General features: G+C 44.7%; 1 protein-coding gene across 1 annotated transcript; it reads left to right on the top strand.

Annotated features, from left to right (window-relative positions):
- The first annotated feature begins 7,411 nt into the window (after nucleotides 1-7,411).
- On the top strand, nucleotides 7,412-12,352 carry LOC124681200 (ferrochelatase-2, chloroplastic-like). Its single transcript, XM_047216143.1, has 9 exons — nucleotides 7,412-7,629; nucleotides 8,056-8,377; nucleotides 8,924-9,067; nucleotides 9,250-9,351; nucleotides 9,662-9,765; nucleotides 9,848-9,974; nucleotides 10,793-10,945; nucleotides 11,173-11,273; nucleotides 12,009-12,352. Exons 1-9 carry the CDS (start codon nucleotides 7,565-7,567, stop codon nucleotides 12,322-12,324), a joined length of 1,434 nt encoding a protein of 477 aa, XP_047072099.1. The 5' UTR covers nucleotides 7,412-7,564; the 3' UTR covers nucleotides 12,325-12,352.
- The last annotated feature ends 6,006 nt before the right edge of the window (nucleotides 12,353-18,358 follow it).

Here is an 18,358-nt window from a genome sequence, read left to right as displayed (position 1 = left end):
CATGGTGTAAAGGTGACTAGTGTGTGCACTGTGTGGTTCTTGTCGTAGGCTATGATCATGATCTCTTGTAGATTGTGGAGTTAATTATCATTATGATAGTATTGATGTGAACTATTCCTCCTTCATAGTGTAATGTGGACAGTGTGTGCGCTATGTTAGTTCTTGGTTTATTTTGCAATGATCTATTATGCTCTAAGGTTATTTAAATATGAACATCGAATGTTGTGGAGCTTGTTAACTCCGGCATTGAGGTGCTCTTGTAGTCCTACACAACGACTAGTGTTTGTCATCCAACAAAAGAGTGTATGTAGCACATATGAGAAAGAGTTATTTATTATGCGATCAATGTTGAGAGTGTCCACTAGTGAAAGTGTAATCCCTAGGCCTTGTTCCTAAATACTGCTATCACTGCTTGTTTACTGTTTTACTGCGTTACTACTGCTGCGTTACTACTGCTTGTTTACTGTCCTGGGCAAAGCACTTTTCTGGTGCCGTTGCCACTGCTCATACTTATTTATACCACCTGTATTTCACTATCTCTTCGCCGAACTAGTGCACCTATTAGGTGTGTTGGGGACACAAGAGACTTCTTGCTTTGTAGTTGCAGGGTTGCATGAGAGGGATATCTTTGACCTCTTCCTCCCTGAGTTCGATAAACCTTGGGTGATCCACTTAAGGGAAACTTGCTGCTGTTCTACAAACCTCTGCTCTTGGAGGCCCAACACTGTCTACAAGAATAGAAGCTCCCGTAGACATCATCTACTGAAGGAAAAATGAGAAATAAACTAGGACCTTGGCAAGGGAAATGTTGGTAATGGGAGGAAGAGTTACCCTGGTCAACTCATCTCTGACCAGTGTGACTCTTTATATGCTCTCCTTCTATAGGATACCAGTTGGTGTGAAAGAGAAACTGGATAGGATTAGGAATAATTTCTTGTGGGATGAAGTTGAGGGAAAAAAGAAATACCACTTGGTAAACTGGCAGGCAATGTGTATGCCAAAAGATCAAGGTGGTTTAGGGGTCCTAGACTTGGAGAAAATGAATATTTCCTTATTAGCTAAGTGGTTATGGAAACTCTTTAATGAAGATGGAATTTGGCAAAAAAATCCTTAGGAAAAAGTATCTTCAGAAACAAACTCTTTGCCAGGCAGTCACCAAAAATGGAGACTCACATTTCTGGCAAGGTTTAATGGAGGTCAAGAAATCCTTCTGGAAACATTGCAAAATCCAAATTGGAGATGGATCAAAAACAAGTTTTTGGGACGACCAATGGATAGGTTCCTCCTGTCTGGCCAAGGCCTTCCCAAGACCGTTTTTGGTATCTATGAATAGGAATATGACAGTTTAAAGAGGTTTTTGATGTAGGTGTGGGAATGCTTAGATTTAGAAGAGCAATGGTGGGAGGACTTAGAGAACAATGGCTTAATTTAGAAAATATGTTAGAGAGGGTTACACTGAATAATGAACCTGATAGGTTGGTTTGAAAATTGACTAACACAGGGAAATTTTCAGTTAAATCTCTATATCTAGCAATGCAATGTAATGATGTGGTTCCTTATAAATTTATGTGGAAGTTTAAGATACCCCTTAGAATTAATACTTTCTTGTGGTTGATGTTAAAGAAAAGCATACTTACAAGAGATTTTCTGTTGCAAAGGGGAGGCAAGTGTGAGTAGAAATGTGTTTTTTGTGGGTGTAATGAAACTATTAGTCATGTTTTCTTGAAATGTCCCCTGGCTAGATACATTTGGAATATAGTCCCCCCTCCTCGCCTTTCGTGTTTGCGGTCTCCTTTTTTCCTTGCGTCGGTGGCTGATCGTTGATCTAGATGGAGGGTTTGGCGCCAACTAGATTTCGGGTGCCATCGCAGTCACTGGAATTTTTGTGATGATCCGGTCATAAAGTTGTGTATAAATTGTTTTTTTTTGTAAATTGGATTTTCCTGCCATGTCGTCGTGTAGTCAAAACTCGGCAGAATGAGAAATTTTTCTGCACTTGCTACAATCTTTATTTCTGGACTAAAAACCTATTAGTGAATCCTTGAATTGATTGATTGTTAGGAACTCCTCAAACCAGTAAGCGCACCTGTTCTGCATCCGTGAACAACTTCTGTTGAGCGTCGCACATTTCTACATATTTACAGAGCTTGGTTAATGTTTGCGCTATCAAAATCGCCTGACACGAAGACCCAGGGTACCCCCTCCTCCCGTCGCCGGAGCGGTGGACAAAGGAGAGGGAACCCAGAGGCTCGCCGGCCGTCGAGGGAGGAATACGGAACCACCTCCTGTTCGCCCGTGGGAAGGGGAACGAGAGCAGTTGGGAAATACAGTCCCGTTAAGGCACTGGACTTTCGTTGCTAGTGGTATCCTTGATCCTACTCGACTCTCCCAGCCTTGCCAGCCTATAAATAAGTAGAAGGGTCCATCCAATCCAATAGAAAAATGAGCCTTCAAGGGATGCGAGTACTACGCGGTGGCATGTTCTTCCCGATGGGCCCTAGCGTCTCCATGGACGTGGACGAATGTGGGCGTAGGAAGAATTCATGGAGCGTGGTTGGGTAGTTGCCGATTCGCTGCCTTTATTTGACCAAACACAAAGGGGAGCTCATCCGATTCCTCCGTAGAAGAAAGCACGAGTCGTGGAGAGGGGAAGAAGAAGAAGGCATCGCGCGGCGGATCAACCATTCCTCGGAACCCTCCCTCCCCGCTTCAAGCGAAGCCCGCAGATCTCTCCCCCTTCCGCCGCGCCGTCTCTTCTCGGGGAAGTTTTTTCCTCCATGGAGTGAGTCCGCTCCGGGGCCCTTGATTCGGGGAGGCTCCTCGGCTTCGCGACGTGAGTGTCTGTCTCCCCCTCCTCGCCTTCCGTGTTTGCGTTCTCCTTTTTTCCTTGCGTCGGAGGCTGATCGTTGATCTGGATGGAGGGTTTGGCGCCAACTAGATTTTGGGTGCCGTCGCAGATCCACTGGAATTTTTGTGATGATCCGGTCGTAAAGTTGTGTATAAATTGTTTTTTTGTAAATTGGATTTTCCTGCCATGTTGTCGTGTAGTCAAAATTCGGCAGAATGATAAATGTTTCTGCACTTGCTACAATCTTTATTTCTGGACTAAAAATATGTTGGCGAATCCTTGAATTCATTGATTGTTAGGAGCTCCTCAAACCAGTAAGCACAACTTTTCTGCATCCGTGAACAACTTCTATCGAGCGTCGCACATTTCTACATATTTACGAGCATGGTTAATGTTTGCGCTATCAAAATCGCCCGACACGAAGACCCAGGGTTCCCCTTCCTCCCATCGCCGGAGCGGCGGACGGAGGAGAGGGAACCCACAGGCTAGCCGGCCATCGAGGGAGGAAAACGGAACCGCCTCCTGTTCGCCCGTGGGAAGGGGAACGAGAGCAGTTGGGAAATACAATCCAGTTAAGGCACTGGACTTTCGTTGCTAGTGGCATCCTTGATCCTACTCGACTCTCCCAGCCTTGCCAGATATAAATAAGTAGAAGGGCTCATCCAATCCAATAGAAAAATGGGTCTTTACGGGATGTCAGTACTACGCCGTGGCGCATTCTTCTCCAGTGGGCCCTAGCGTCTCTGTGGATGTGGACGAATGTGGGCGCAAGAAGAATTCATGGAGCGTGGTTGGGTAGTTGCCGATTCACTGCCTTTATTTAACCAAACACAAAGGGGAGCTCATCTGATTCCTCCAGAAAGAAAGCGAGAGTCATGGAGAGGGGAAGAAGAAAAAGACACTGCGCAGGCATATCCACCATTCCACGGAACACTCCCTCCCCGCTTCAAGCGAAGCCCGCAGATCTCTCCCTCCTTCCGCCGCGTCGTCTCTTCTCGGGAAGGTTTTTCCTCCATGGAGTGCGTCCGCTCCGGGGCTCTTGATTCGGGGAGGCTCCTCGGCTCCGCGACGAGAGTGCCCGTCCCCCCTCCTCGCCTTCCGTGTTTGCGGTCTCTTTTTTACTTGCGTCGGTGGCTGATCGTTGATCTGGATGGAGGGTTTGGCGCCAACTAGATTTCGGATGCGGTCGCAGTCACTGGAGTTTTTGTGATGATCCGATCGTAAAGTTGTGTATAAATTGTTTTTTTTTTTGTAAATTGGATTTGCCTGCCATGTCGTCGTGTAGTCAAAACTCGGCAGAATGAGAAATGTTCTTGCTACAATCTTTATTTCTGGACTAAAAATCTGTTAGCGAATCCTTGAATTGATTGATTGTTAGGAGCTCCTCAAACTAGTAAGCACAACTGTTCTGCATCCGTGAACAACTTCTGTCGAGCGTCGCACATTTCTACATATGAGCGTGGTTAATGTTTGCGCTATCAAAATCGCCTGCCACGAAGACCCAAGGTTCCCCTCCTCCCGTCGCCGGAGCGGCGGACGGAGGAGAGGGAACATATAGGCTCGCCGGCTGTCGAGAGAGGAAAACGGAACCGTCTCCTGTTCACCCGTGGGAAGGGGAACGAGAGCGGTTGGGAAATACAGTCCAACTAAGGCACTGGACTTCCTAGTGGTATCCTTGATCCTACTTGACTCTCCCAGCCTTACCATGTATAAATAAGTAGAAGGTCCCATGCAATCCAATAGAAAAATCCTTTACAAGCTACAGTATTACGCGGTGGCGCGTTCTGCCCCAGTGGGCCCTAGTGTCTCCGTGGACGTGGACGAACATTGGCGCATGAAGAATTTATGGAGCGTGGTTGGGTAATTGCCGATTCGCTGCCTTTATTTGACCAAATAGAAAGGGGAGCTCATCTGATTCCAGACAACGTGTTTGGTTGGACTGAGTTTAGGGAATGGGAATTTAGGAGGTATGGGACTAAATAGCCATCGTATGGTTGAGGAATTGGGAGTTGTGGCAGGAAGGGGAAGGAGAATAGCGGAGGGCAACTCCCTCATATCTCTTCCCTAGGGGAGGTGGTAATTCGATCGAGATTGGGAATTCGGCCAAAAAGAAAAATCTTTCCGCGGTTGCAGAATAAATCCCGCGATCAAAGGCAACAAAAAAAAACCGCGAAAATCTTTCCCACCTAGCGGGAAAATACTCGTTATATAAAAGCCCGCAACTCTCCTTATCCCCTGAAATCGCCAGGCTTAACTACCACTTGATCTGGACAGAGGCAACGCCAGGTGCGAATAGATCAGGTGAGTTCGTTCTTCAATCTTCCTCTTGCAATTTCAGTTTTTTATGAGGAAATTCCATGTGCACAGTATCTAGGAAATATTATTTGTTTTGCACCCATCTAGCTAAATCTGATTCCATCAAATAGTGATTCTTCTAGCTGTCCCCTTGAGCTATCTATCCAGATCTATTCTCCTTTTTCTTATTTTCTCCGACATTTGGTTCTAGGCAGGGTTGTAAGAGAACATACCGTGATGATGATGCAATCGAGTCGGGGCTTGTAAATGTATCTAATATCATCGGCAAGTTCTTGGAAGCGGAGCAAGAGAATGCAAAGACCATGAATGGTTTACAGAAGGCGCTAACTCATGAAGCTGAAGTCTGCCGTGTTTAATCAGTCTCAAGTGGAAGAATGTTTTTTCTCAACTCGACATAAGATGGAGCCTACAAAAGCCCTAGCATAAGGGCATCTCCAGCGGCGCGACACATTTTATTGTCCGCGAGCATCCGTTTGCGTCTGGGGTGGCTCTAGCGGGGCGATACGGAGGAACTCGAAGCAGCGGTCCTCCTGCGAAGACGAGGAGGGCGCAGGCGACGGCGACCGTGGGGCCGTAGCTGCTCCACCACGGCGGCCCCTGCCCGGCTCTGGGGGCGCCCAGGGCCGCGGCCTCGACCGCCTCGCCAGCCACCACGACCGGCCATGGACTTCCTCGCGGGCCTGGCTGCGTCACAGGAACACATAGGCAGCACTACGGTCGAGCTTTGTGGCGGCTAGGGTTCTTTGGAGGAGTGGATGAGAGGAAGAAGAACGCGCACCCCCTTTATATAGGCCAGAGGCATGCGGTGGCCGCGAGCGTTCTGGCGTCGTCATTAACGTGGTTGGCGGAGGTAGGCTGCGGCCGCTTGGCAGCCGAGACATCGCCATTAACGTGGCACAGACTGCCGAATCGACGTAGCGGCGCCAGTCGCTGACACGTTTGAGAAGACGCATCGACGCAGGGTCGCTGCCAGGCGGGCCCGACGAAACGTCCGCCAGATGCGAGCGGACACTTTGCGCATCTGCGCAGTGTCCGCCGGGGAGGTGATATACACCGAGCTGGTCGGCACCGAACACAGTTGCCGCACACCCCCTCCACCTTTGTGGGCTTGGCCCATTAAGTTTGCCGAACCGTTTTCTCTAAACGGGCCACAGCCCAACATCAGGTAAGCCTTTTTTTTCTGTTTCGTTTCTTTTTGTACATTTCTGAATTTGAACAATTTTCAAATCTGAACGATTTTTATATTAGAACAATTTTCGAATTTGAACAAATTTCATATTTGAACAAATTTCGAATATGAACGATTTTCATATTTGAACAATTTTTGAATTTGAACAGTTTTCATATTGAACCATTTTAGTAATTCTCAAATTTAAACATTTTTCGAATTTAAAAATTTTTCAATTTGAACAAAAGAAAAAATAAAACAGAAAGAAAAAGAAAAAAAACAGAAAACGGAAAAACGAAAAAATGAAAAAAAGAAAAAAGAGAGAAAAATAAAAAAAACGCTAAATGGGCCAGGCCCAGTACCCGACCAGGGTGTGCGGCAACCCGCATCGGCGCCGACCTGGTCGGTGTATAGGACTGGCCGTCCGCAGAGACGCATCCGAGGCACATATTTGGGCCAGGTTTGCGTCTCCGCGGATGGCCCAGTCACTTTGCGTCGCTACACTGGAGGTGGTGCCAGACGCATTTCCGGTCACGACGGACAAAAATGATCGTCAGCGTCCGTTTGCGTCGCGCCATTGAAGATGCCCTAATCTCACGCTGACCAAACAAGGGAATGGGAATTAAAGTCTACAGTATTTCCCATCTATAACCCCTCAGCCAACTCTCACCCATAACAAGTCTCATTGCGTTGCCAAACAGGGTGAGAAGAAAAAGAAGGAAAAATTTGTTACAGGACACCGTTACTTTCTATCGTTTGCCAAAACACACCGCTCAATTATGTCTGGTGCCATTACAATTTTGTGGCATATTTGCCTAAACACACCACCTAGTCGAAAATGGAAAGTTTTGCACTTTTAACTGGGATGATTGGTTTTGAATACAAAATGCATAACTTTCCGTTTTCAATCAGGTGGTGTGTTTTGGCAAATGTGCTACAAAATTGTAATGGTACCTGGCAAAGACACAATCAAGCAGTGTGTTTCACTGCTTTGGCAAACGCTAGAAAATAATGGTGTGGTGTACCAAATTTTCCCAAAGAAGAAAGGGAGAGTCGTGGAGAGGGGAAGAAGAAGAAAGACACTGCGCGCGCAGGGCAGGCAGATCCACGCACGCGCCAGCCCACCATTCCTCCGAACAACCTCCCTCCCCGTCCTCACCTGCGTCCGCAGATCTCTCTACCCTCCCGCCGCGCCGCCGCGCCGTTTCTTCCCGGGGAAGGTTGTTTCCTCCATGGACTGCGTCCGCTCCGGGGCCCTTGATCTCCGGTGCCAGGGGAAGGTCTTCGGCTCGGCGACGTGAGTACCGTCTATCGCTCCTCGGCATCCCTGTTGTCCAATTATGTTTCCTCCTTGATCTGGGCGGAGGGGTTTGGCGCCAACTAGATTTCGCAGTCACGGGAATATTTCTGATGATCCAGTCGTAAACTAGTGCAAAACGATTTCTTTTTGTGAAAATTCGATTCGCCTGCCATGCCATCGTGTAGACAAAACTCGACACGATGTAAAAAAAAACTCAAAGAAGTTCAAAGAATTGCTAAGATATATGATTGATCAGTTAAGAAGCTATACTGCTTAAAGAATCGCTCTCTCGGTAAATAGGTTATAACTGAATCTGTAATATATTGGGTCATACTGTCATTGTCAGATCAATCTAGCTTCTGCTAGTTTTTTGAGATGCGCTCAAGCCTATACTCACTTTCCTGATTGTGCTACCATTCACAGGTCATGTGGTAAAGCTGGTTGTTCTACGAATCTTGCTGGTTCTTCTGCCAAACAGAACTTGCACGCCAAGGCTAAACATTTGCAGTTGTCAGCAAGTGCAACATCCAGCTTGGTTCACAGAGGCCCAGTGCTTAAACATCAGCGCAGTCTTGCTGTGGGATCCGCTGCTGCTGCGGATGCATACACTACTTTTGATGAAAATGTCGAGGGCGTAACTTCGCATGCTGTTGAAGAAAAGGTTGGAGTACTGCTGTTTAATCTTGGTGGTCCAGAGACCCTCAATGATGTTCAGCCGTTTCTGTTCAACCTGTTCGCTGATCCAGTAAGTGACCGTTCCACATGCTCGTAGTTTTGATTGCCAATGCAACCTCACACGTTCCTTGTTAATTATGTGTAGCCGATGCTTGTTATTTTTGCTAGTTAGGTTTATTCCCTTGGAGATATAATCCTTCCAGTAGAGATTAACTTGCCTAGATATAGAGATTTTCTGTTAGGAGGTGTCATGTCGTCCCTATAAGGTTTAGTAGGATAGGGGTGGGATTAGACCTCTTCACTTACAATTGGAATGCGTTTAAGTCCATATCTATCCATTTGAATTGATTGAGTCAGAACATGGTGTACCCAAACAAGCTGTATAAGGGATAGCCATGTATCAATTATGGATTAGATAATACACAGAAGTATTTCTGTACTGTGTAAAGTTCATCATCGAGCTCTATGGTCTCTTGTGTAGGCCATTCTTCGCACCGTAGATATCCTAATGTGAACCACATAGCCCTATCTGTTTCTTAAATTATTTTATAATTTCTGTACTTTTCAGTTCAGTACTTCAACAATGTATCCTCTTGACTTACTTTTTACTACCCAGGATATCATTCGTCTCCCTAGGCTGTTCAGATTTCTCCAAAGACCACTGGCCAAACTTATCTCTACTCTTAGAGCTCCTAAGAGTAAAGAGGCGTATGCTTCAATTGGTGGTGGATCACCTCTGCGGAGAATTACAGACGAGCAGGTAAAATTTCACCAGTCTAACAGAACTTGGAACTTTTTGTGTTTATCTAATATATACTTATGACTTAACAGCTTTGCCAGACACTTGTTAAACCATGCAACTTCCATCACAGTTACATCTCATTTCAGCTTAGAAGGGGCTAAGGGAGTTAGTGCATCCCAACTGAATTACTTTAATTTCAGGCAAATGCTTTGAAGATTGCACTAAAAGAGAAGAATATGGAAGCAGATATATATGTTGGTATGCGGTATTGGTACCCATTCACTGAAGAAGCCTTCGATCAGGTTAAAACTCCTCCCTCATCAATTTAAGTGCCTTTAAATCCATGGTAGTTTCTTGGTTTTTTGTTTAATTATTCATCCATGGTAGTTAATGCATACCAATATTCTAGTTTTGAAATCTTGTTGTAGCCATGCTTTTAATATTCATTTTATATAACTGTATTTTACTTTCTTGAATTTGACTATGAGTTTGGTCATACGCCTTGCAACATTCCTTATCAGTGATAATCCTTTTATAGTTTGGTTTTATCTAATTGATTCCAAGTTTTTAACTGAGGCGTTACTGGTCTATTACTCTTTTGATTGATGATAGATCAAGAAGGATAAAATTACGAAGCTTGTGGTTCTTCCACTATACCCTCAGTACTCCATATCGACAAGCGGGTCAAGCATCCGTGTTCTCCAAAACATTGTCAAGTATGCAATTGCCTTATCTTATGAAATCTCATCTTTCAGACTATTTAGAACCTGAAATTCTAATACGGCATCATTCGTGCAGGGAAGATGCATTTTTTGCTGGTTTGCCGATTTCCATTATTGAATCATGGTACCAGCGGGAGGGATATGTGAAATCAATGGCGGACTTAATTGAGAAGGAATTAACAGTTTTTTCGAATCCTGAAGAGGTTTGCACATTTCCTTTCCATGTTTTGCTTCTGGCTTTCTCTTAAAATTCACATATTTTGGGTAGCTGTTCATCTGTTAGAATACTTGCAAAGGTTGCAGCATTGCCATTGATGTGTCGTACATTCTTTAGCATAGAAATTTACTTGGGCCCGTGGTTTTGTATTTTTACCCATTACAGGCACCTAACTCTGGAGTCTGGGCAGAAATAAGTAATTAAATCATATGATGTTGTATCTAAAATCTCAGCATAACCATTAGCGCCCGCTTTTGAGAGGGTGGTATAATGCATTATGCTGTCACTGTGCCAGTACTCATTCAAAATGAGGAAATAACTATGAAATTGTACTAGAGAGGCATATTAAATGTGTTACTAGCATATCATGACACTTGTGAATACTGAAGTATGCTGGGCACCTTAAAAATGACCTGGAAAGAGAAAGATGCAGTATCCTGATAAAGTAATCGCCGAAATAATACTGGCAGTCTATGAGATCACTGTAACATTCTTAGCAGATACCATTGTGCAATATTTCCGGTTAATTGGTTAGATTTTACAGGTAGTAGCTACAAAAGGTAGATCTGTGATTGAGCACATGAAAACTATATAAATAGTTTTCTCATAGAAGATACTCCTGTGATATTTTATGCTGTGTTACTTCTATGAACTTTTTACTATGAATACTACTGCACATTGAAGAGTATGTTGATATCTGAAATGATATCTATTTTGTAAGTGCAACTCAGGCACTACCATTTCTTATTGAATAATTAACAAACAGACTGATGTCCCTCTGACATTATGTCTCATAATTCGCAGGTTATGATATTCTTCAGTGCACATGGAGTACCACTTACTTATGTTCAGGATGCCGGAGATCCGTACAGAGATCAGATGGAAGACTGCATTGCTTTGATCATGGAGGAATTGAAATCTAGAGGAACGTTGAATAACCATACTTTGGCTTACCAGGTACAGCTGTACGGGAACAAATAAACACTTGTTAACCACTGTTTCGAGTTATGAATGCATTTGTTTAGGAAATTCCAAGAATATTTAAGTGATCCTTTGTACTTTGAAACTAGAAACCGAATTTTGGCCATCTTACCCTACAAATCTACATGGTGGAACATCATGCAGTTGTGTTATTTCTCCTTTTACTTAATACTCCCGCATTAACCTTTCTACACATATGGCAGAGTCGCGTGGGACCAATTCAGTGGCTTAAGCCTTATACTGATGAAGTTTTAGTGGAACTTGGTCAGAAGGGTGTAAAGAGTCTCCTTGCTGTTCCAGTAAGGTAATCTTCAAATGTTCAATTATGCTTTACCAGTTTATGTATCTCTTTCTGTATACACCTGAACCACTTTGAAGTGCATATATTAGCTCCAGTATTTTCCTCAAGGATGGTTTTCGATGCACCTTTATCTATTTCTGGTTATTAGGCCCCCTGTTCACACCTAAACCAACTCAACTGCATATATTAGTTTCTGCCTTGTAGTATAATGCCATCATCAATCTCTATGACTAGCTCCATATCTTCATTTACCTCAACTTGTTCATCATGTACCTGTGTGCTCCTTACATTGTTGTCACTTGCGCAATCTTGTCAATCTTAATGGCCCAGTATACTTATGATTACGATTTTGTTTCATATAAACCACGTAGTAATCGAGTGATTGTTGGTCAAAGACTTAATCTTAATGAGTCAAAATATGTCTTACATTTTGGGAGAGGTAGAGTATTTTGCACAGTACATTTTACACATCAAGATAATGATTATCTGGTATATTCTGTTAGGATCTTTTGATATCTAACTTGAGGCTGCATCTTTATGTCGTACTCTTTTAATACTCCCTCTGATCCATAATAAGTGTCGTGGTTTTAGTTCAAATTTGACTAAAAATGAACTAAAACCACAACACTTATTATGGATCGGAGGGAGAAGTATATTATTGTCTTTCAGTCGCCATAATTTTTTGTTCGTTCTGTGCCATTCTTTCGACTATTGCTTACGTACTAATATAAAATTCAGCTTTGTGAGTGAGCATATCGAGACACTGGAAGAAATCGACATGGAGTACAGAGAGTTGGCTCTAGAGTCAGGCATTGAGAACTGGGGCAGGGTTCCAGCTCTTGGATGCACCTCATCCTTCATCTCGGACCTCGCAGATGCTGTTGTTGAAGCCCTTCCCTCTGCTTCCGCGTTGACAACCAGAAAGGTCAAGGGTACCGACTCTGACATGGACATGAGGCATTACCTGACGAAGATGTTCTTCGGCTCTGTCTTGGCCTTCTTCCTGCTGTTATCGCCAAGACTAGTTTCTGCTTTCAGGAACACTCTGCGGTGAGCTACTTTTTTTCAAGAAGCAGTAATTGCGTGTGCAGTTTTTTGATGTGGATGCTCCGGGGTTAGCTATTTTGGTGATTGTAACTTGAAACCATATAGATTTAGTGTCGAATGATTTTTGATTTATTTGCTGTGGTGATCTGCCATAGTAGCAAGAAAGTCTGGGCGAGATAACAGAGTGTTTATGCACTTGAGTAAGATAGTGCTACTTGACATGTAATCTTGGCCCCAACAGAGAACAGTTTTAATTACTAATATAATAAAACGATGAAATACACAATTCTTCTAGCTGTCTTATTTCCACAACTTGTGTTTCAAAATTCTAAATTATGCTTCGCTTCAAAGCTTTTCTTAATAATCGCTGTTTTTGTGGTGGCTTTCCTATATAAAAAAGTTGTTTTTTGTACTTCTTCTGACAATCCATATGCCTGTGGCCACCATCTTAAGTTGTTTCCATTACGGATTTCTACTAGTGAACGATAAATCAACAGATATCTCCGTAAGAAAGATGTGAATCACCCACAAACTTTTGGTCTCCAATTTCCCGAGTAGCTCTAGGTTCAAAGTGGATGCATTGAATAAAAACACACTGGACTCCCAACAAGGATAGAGAACATTCTAGATTCCGAGTGGCCATGCACTTATCACTCACAAACAAGATTTGCTAGGTGCAACCCTAAACCCTAAGATGCATGTGTTATTTGAGGGCAATAACAAAAGAATCTAAAATAGAAATAACTGAAAATGAAAAACATCAAGAATTTTTCATTTTCATACGAGATATACGTACAAGAGGCTTGTTTCGCCTGATCTATCAGTTCAAGAACTAGTAAGGAAAGAACTACAAAGAACACGATGTAGGTCAACTACAGATCGATGGTGATCATGCACTTTCTGGTTCCTCCGCAGGATCGATCGTCAGAAGCAGGGTAGTAAACACAGCTCCCCCCCCCATGCCGCACCCCAGGCGGCACTGGGGGCAAAAATCCCGCGCCGGCCCCCATCCTCCTCCTTGGCCACCCTCTGCCGCCGCTGCTGCCGGCCTTCGCACCACGGTGGCGGTGGCCCCCCGCTGCCAAATGGTGCCGGGGGTGGCTCCCTCTTCGTGGCGTCGCGGGTGGCCGCCGAATCTAGCTGGGGCGGAGATGGTGGCTCCCCGGAGCTAGGACGCCGGAGCGGCGGCTCCGGGACCGTGGGGTGGCGGATCCGGGCAGGTACGCCCCGATCTGATGGTGAGGCGGGCCGTGGCAGCGGCCCGGCGGATGCGGTGGCGCTCCGGCCGTGTGGGCGGCGACGCGCGCGGTCCCCGGCCGGCGTGCGGTGCGGGGATGGCAGGGGCGCCGGCATGCGGTGCTGTGTTGGCCGGGGCGCGCGGCGTGCTGTCCCGGTGGCGCAGCGTGGCGGGGTGTGGCGGCGCGCGCATGGGTTGGCTGCGGGGGTGGTCTGCGGGGTGGCGGCCCGGTGTGTGCTCTGGGTGGCTTGGCGGCCGTTGTGGCTGCATAGGTGGCTGGACCGGGGAGCTCGCGCTGCTGCGGCCGACGGCTCGGCCTTGGACCCCTGTGTCGGCGTCTGTCGAAGCTCCCTCTCTGTGGCGGTTGGCGGCGCCCGTGGAGCTCTTCTCGGTGAGCTTGGTCGTCAGTACTGGTGCGGCTCGGCTCTTCAACCCCGCGCGGTGCGGGTGGTGGCAGCGGAGCTCGCAGAGCTCCTTGGTCTAGTTTTGGTGGTGGTGGTGGTGGTGGCTTGTGTGCGGCGGTGGCACCGCTTCTGCACATGAGGTGTGTCTTCGGAGTGCGAGCTGGCAGCGTTTTCGGTCTTCGTCTTGCTGTCCGGCCGCGTGAGGGTGTGGTGGCTCGTTTGCTCCGGGCGAAAGCTTGACCACACGGCGTCTGCGGATGTTGCCGTCCTTCTTGGGGGGTGGTCGTGGAGCTCTACGGCCTTCGCTGCCTCGGGTTCACGTCTTCGGGTGAAAGCCTAGATCCCGCGGGATCGGACGACGGCGTCGATTCTTCGTCGTGCCCCCTCTTGAGGGCGTCGTCTTGAAGTTGGTGGTGATTGTGCTATACATTTTCCTCAAATTGATGGTGATTCTGCTATACATTTTGCTACTGCTTTATTCAAAACAAGTAAGGAAAAAATCAGTCATTTTTCATTCTTATTGTTGTTATTGCGTTCGTTTTTTGTTCTATATTTCAAAAAAAAAATTGAGCTTTTGGTATGAGTTATCCGAATTTCGGCCAGTTAGGTCAGGCCCGGTAAAAAACACAAAACGGAATCCAAAGTTTTGGTCACACTACTCTAATAGGAAGGTGCACTTTCATATAGGAAATTAATCATATATAGTATTTCTTTGGATGTTTTACCTTTGAGAGGGATATGTGATGGTACACTACACTAAAAAGAAGGTGCACTTTCATATAGAAAATTAATCATATATGTTTCTTTGAATGATTTTTCTTTAAGAGGGGACATGCGACGTTGAGCGGGTAGAGGAGGAGGATAGCATGTTCTCTTCTTGCATAGGTGTTGGAAGAAAATGGAGGAGTATAGTGAAATCCGAACGCGTCCGTGAAATAAACGGCGTAAGATATATTTGTATGCCTTTGGCACCAACTAGTATATAAACTAGATAATGCCCCGCACGTTGCTGCGAAATATGAGCATGATGAAGAGAATGAGAGAAAGCTACACACCAAGGAGAAAAAAGTATGAAATAAAGTTTTTCATAAAATATTCAGTGTGAATAAACTCCACACTTAGAAGGACATCGCACTTTCAGCTCATAAGTAAAACATTCTAACAAATCGTAGAAAAAGACATGCATAGAATGTGGAACAAAGTTTATCAAACTACTCTAGCAGTCGCTACCGGCTACGGGCAATAGTAGATTTGATATGTACAATGTTGACTTCCTGCAAAAATAAAGCAGTAATAAATCGAGAGGCTAGCTATTTTACACTTTTACATCGCCTTCCCTTGCTGTTGGAATTGCGTAATGAGGAGGAACGAAGAAAGGGAGAATACTTCAGAACTTGCAAAGATATGGCATAATGATTACATGAGATACGATATCTGAAGAAAAAGGAAAGCAAATTGGAGCCACAGGATAGGAAGTGCTGCGCTGACTATCAATGTGAGGAGAAGTCTGAGTTGCACATCAGTATGAATCGTAGCTGGCAGAATCAAAGATGGGTATTGTCAATCTGCATCAAGTTCAGTTCGTATCTCTCAGTAAGCATGTATTTTGCCGGACTCAGAGAGTACACACCAGCACGAAGTATACTCGTTTTGATCATGGTTTCATTGCATCATCCAAAATGAAATCGGACAAATATATCGATGTTTCTGTAGTGGCAAAAATTCTGCTGTTTACCATCTCAATGGAAAAGAAACTATGGAGCGGAAAAATATTAAGCTTTAGTTGGTACACATAAAAACAAAAACTATGAGATTCATGTATAAGTAATTTGATACTTAACTGATTGAATAAGCCTAAAATGGTATATACAGCAGTACTGTAAATATTTAGAAAACTGTGAGCGAAAGTAAACATAAATTATTGATTGATATGGAAGGTGGTTCATATCTGAACATACCTGGATATTTCAGAAGTTAGCGCAAAATAGGGGCATGGCATTAGCACGCTCAGAAAAAAGCAGAATAAAACAGGAGTATGAATCTAATGCTATTGCATCAGTGATAAAAATAAGCCCATAGCTAGAATGTATACAGAGGAAGTTCAGTAGCAGCCCGTATAACTGAAGGTGCTTCTATCAAAGTGATCAATTACAATTAGGCTTCAGTTACCTAATACATCTGAACCCATAAAAAATTAGCGCAAGAATATTACTACTTACTGGTTAGATGAAATCACTGACTCACAGATTGGGTTGATGCATATACGAACTATTCTTTGCTGTTCTGATCAGATCCGGTGAAACAGCAAAATAACTTCCCCTTGCTCACGTTTATTCATCCAATTAGAGTAGATCGAGGAGAACATTGCCAGCTTATTCCGTACCTCAGGACCATGGCTGTGAGCATGTGTCTGGCGAGGATGAGCACTTGAGCAGACTTCAGTAGAGAGAACCGAGGAGAACATCAAACCGATGGTAGGCTGCCCTTGGGGCTATCCATCCCTTTACTCCATGGAGAGATTCGAGGCTGCTTGAGCATGTGGCCGATAGATAGAGGATTCGGTAATCAATAGTGTAGATGTATTTTGCAGGCTCCATACAGGATTATGGAAGCGAATCACGGTGACGAAGATCAACAGCTTAAGTAGAGATTGGATACAAGAAGGGGAAGAGAAAAAGACAGGACGGGGAGGGTTGGATGGAGTTGGAGGCGAGGAGACAATGGAGCCATCGTGGGATAATGGAAGGTGGAGAGATGGGGACTCAGAGAGCCGATAAAACCTATCGTTCACAGTCTTGAAAAAAATAGACCGATTTGGCTGTCACATGACGTGGACACAGAAATAGATGATATGGTGGGACCGCCTAAGTGGCATAGCTGCATGTTTAGAGAAATAGGTTAGTGGGGATGAACTTCTTAGTTATATAGGATAAATAGTAAGAACCACTGGTGGAAAAAGGGCCATTGGTCGCGGTTCGCAACTGCCATTAGTCGCGGTTGCGCAACCGCGACCAAATACGCGCGACTAAAGCCCCCCCCCCCCCCTAGTCGCGGTTGCTTACGAACCGCGACTAAAGGCCCGTCCACGTGGGCGCCAGGTGACCGTCGGGGCGGAGGACCTTTAGTCGCGGTTCTCCTGGCCAACCGCGACTAAAGGCCGCCGCAGGTTTAGGGTTTTAGCCCCCCCCCCCCCCCAAACCTCTTTTCTTTTTAATTTGTATTATTTTATTTCTTTTGTGTTTTATTTTAATTTTGAAGGAGTTTCACATATTCTACGGTACTACATACATGCATATGAATGTACAATTTCAAACAAATTTGAAATTAGAACCAAAGAGAATTCAAGAGGAATATACAATATATATTCAATATCGGATGACCAGCATATACAATTTTGAACAAGTTTCCATACACAATTTAGTGCATATAAAGTTCTACGTCCTCTACATAGTGTTCTCCTTTAGGATCGACGACTTCCCTCACGAACCATCCAGCTAGTTCCTCTTGAAGTGGTCGGAAGCGAGCTTCTGGAGTAAGCATCATCCGGAGGTTATTCCTCTTGATATTGTTGTCACTTGGAACCCGCTCAGAGGTGTATCTCCGGATCATCTCACAAACATAGTATCCACATAGATTGGTCCCCGCTGGCTCAGCCCCACTCTTTGACCGCATAAAATGTAGCTCTTTTTTGAACTCATCGACCTTGGCATCTACGAACCGTCTCCAAATCCTACGAGGCAAAGAAAATTAAATGAAAACAAGAGAGTTATTAGTTACTTGATATTAGGAAATGAACGAAATAGGCCGATCGATATAGAGCGCAAATGAATGAAAATAATTACTTCTGCATCATTTTTCTCATGTCGGTCCAAAGCTTTGAATCCATATTCAGAGAGTCGTGGACGATTACTGTGGAGTCGTGAAATTTAATTACTAGCAGAATCTAGTGGAACCTACGGACACGATACATGCACAGTCATGCATAACTCATCGATTAGCCACACATACCATGCATGGAGTAAACAAAAGAGAATGTGCTCAAGACAGAAACACTCACCCAAAATGGTAAGGAAATAGAATATCACTTTTGAGTTCCTGCGTATCAAGAAACCGCCACGAGGTCTTCCTCCACGTCGGCGGGGTGATGTTTTAACACATATCCATTAACGATTTGTGGGTCAATGAACCCAACATCATGGATGTTCCTTACTTCGCATTCCTTGATCTTCAATCTGCATAATAGCGTACGTAACAATATAGTTAGGACATATATATAGTGCGGGCAATGAACGAGATGGGGTAGAAATAAATCACTTACGAACGTAGCAACCGATGATAGATTTGTCGAGCTCGCGCAGATTGAGAAGTCTGGAACAATTCACTCAGATGAATTGTTACAT

The sequence above is a fragment of the Lolium rigidum genome, unplaced genomic scaffold (genome assembly GCF_022539505.1).
Source record: "Lolium rigidum isolate FL_2022 unplaced genomic scaffold, APGP_CSIRO_Lrig_0.1 contig_35632_1, whole genome shotgun sequence".
NCBI lineage: Eukaryota > Viridiplantae > Streptophyta > Magnoliopsida > Poales > Poaceae > Lolium > Lolium rigidum.
Note: the sequence above shows the minus strand (reverse complement) of the source record. Positions and strands in the feature narration are given on the sequence as shown.

Excerpts from the sequence above, each read along its gene's own strand:
- LOC124681200 (XM_047216143.1), top strand. The coding sequence starts at position 7,565 with ATGGACTGCGTCCGCTCCGGGGCCCTTGATCTCCGGTGCCAGGGGAAG. Across the intron at positions 10,946-11,172 it reads ACCATACTTTGGCTTACCAG|AGTCGCGTGGGACCAATTCA; the intron begins GTACAGCTGTAC and ends CACATATGGCAG. Across the intron at positions 11,274-12,008 it reads CTCCTTGCTGTTCCAGTAAG|CTTTGTGAGTGAGCATATCG; the intron begins GTAATCTTCAAA and ends TATAAAATTCAG.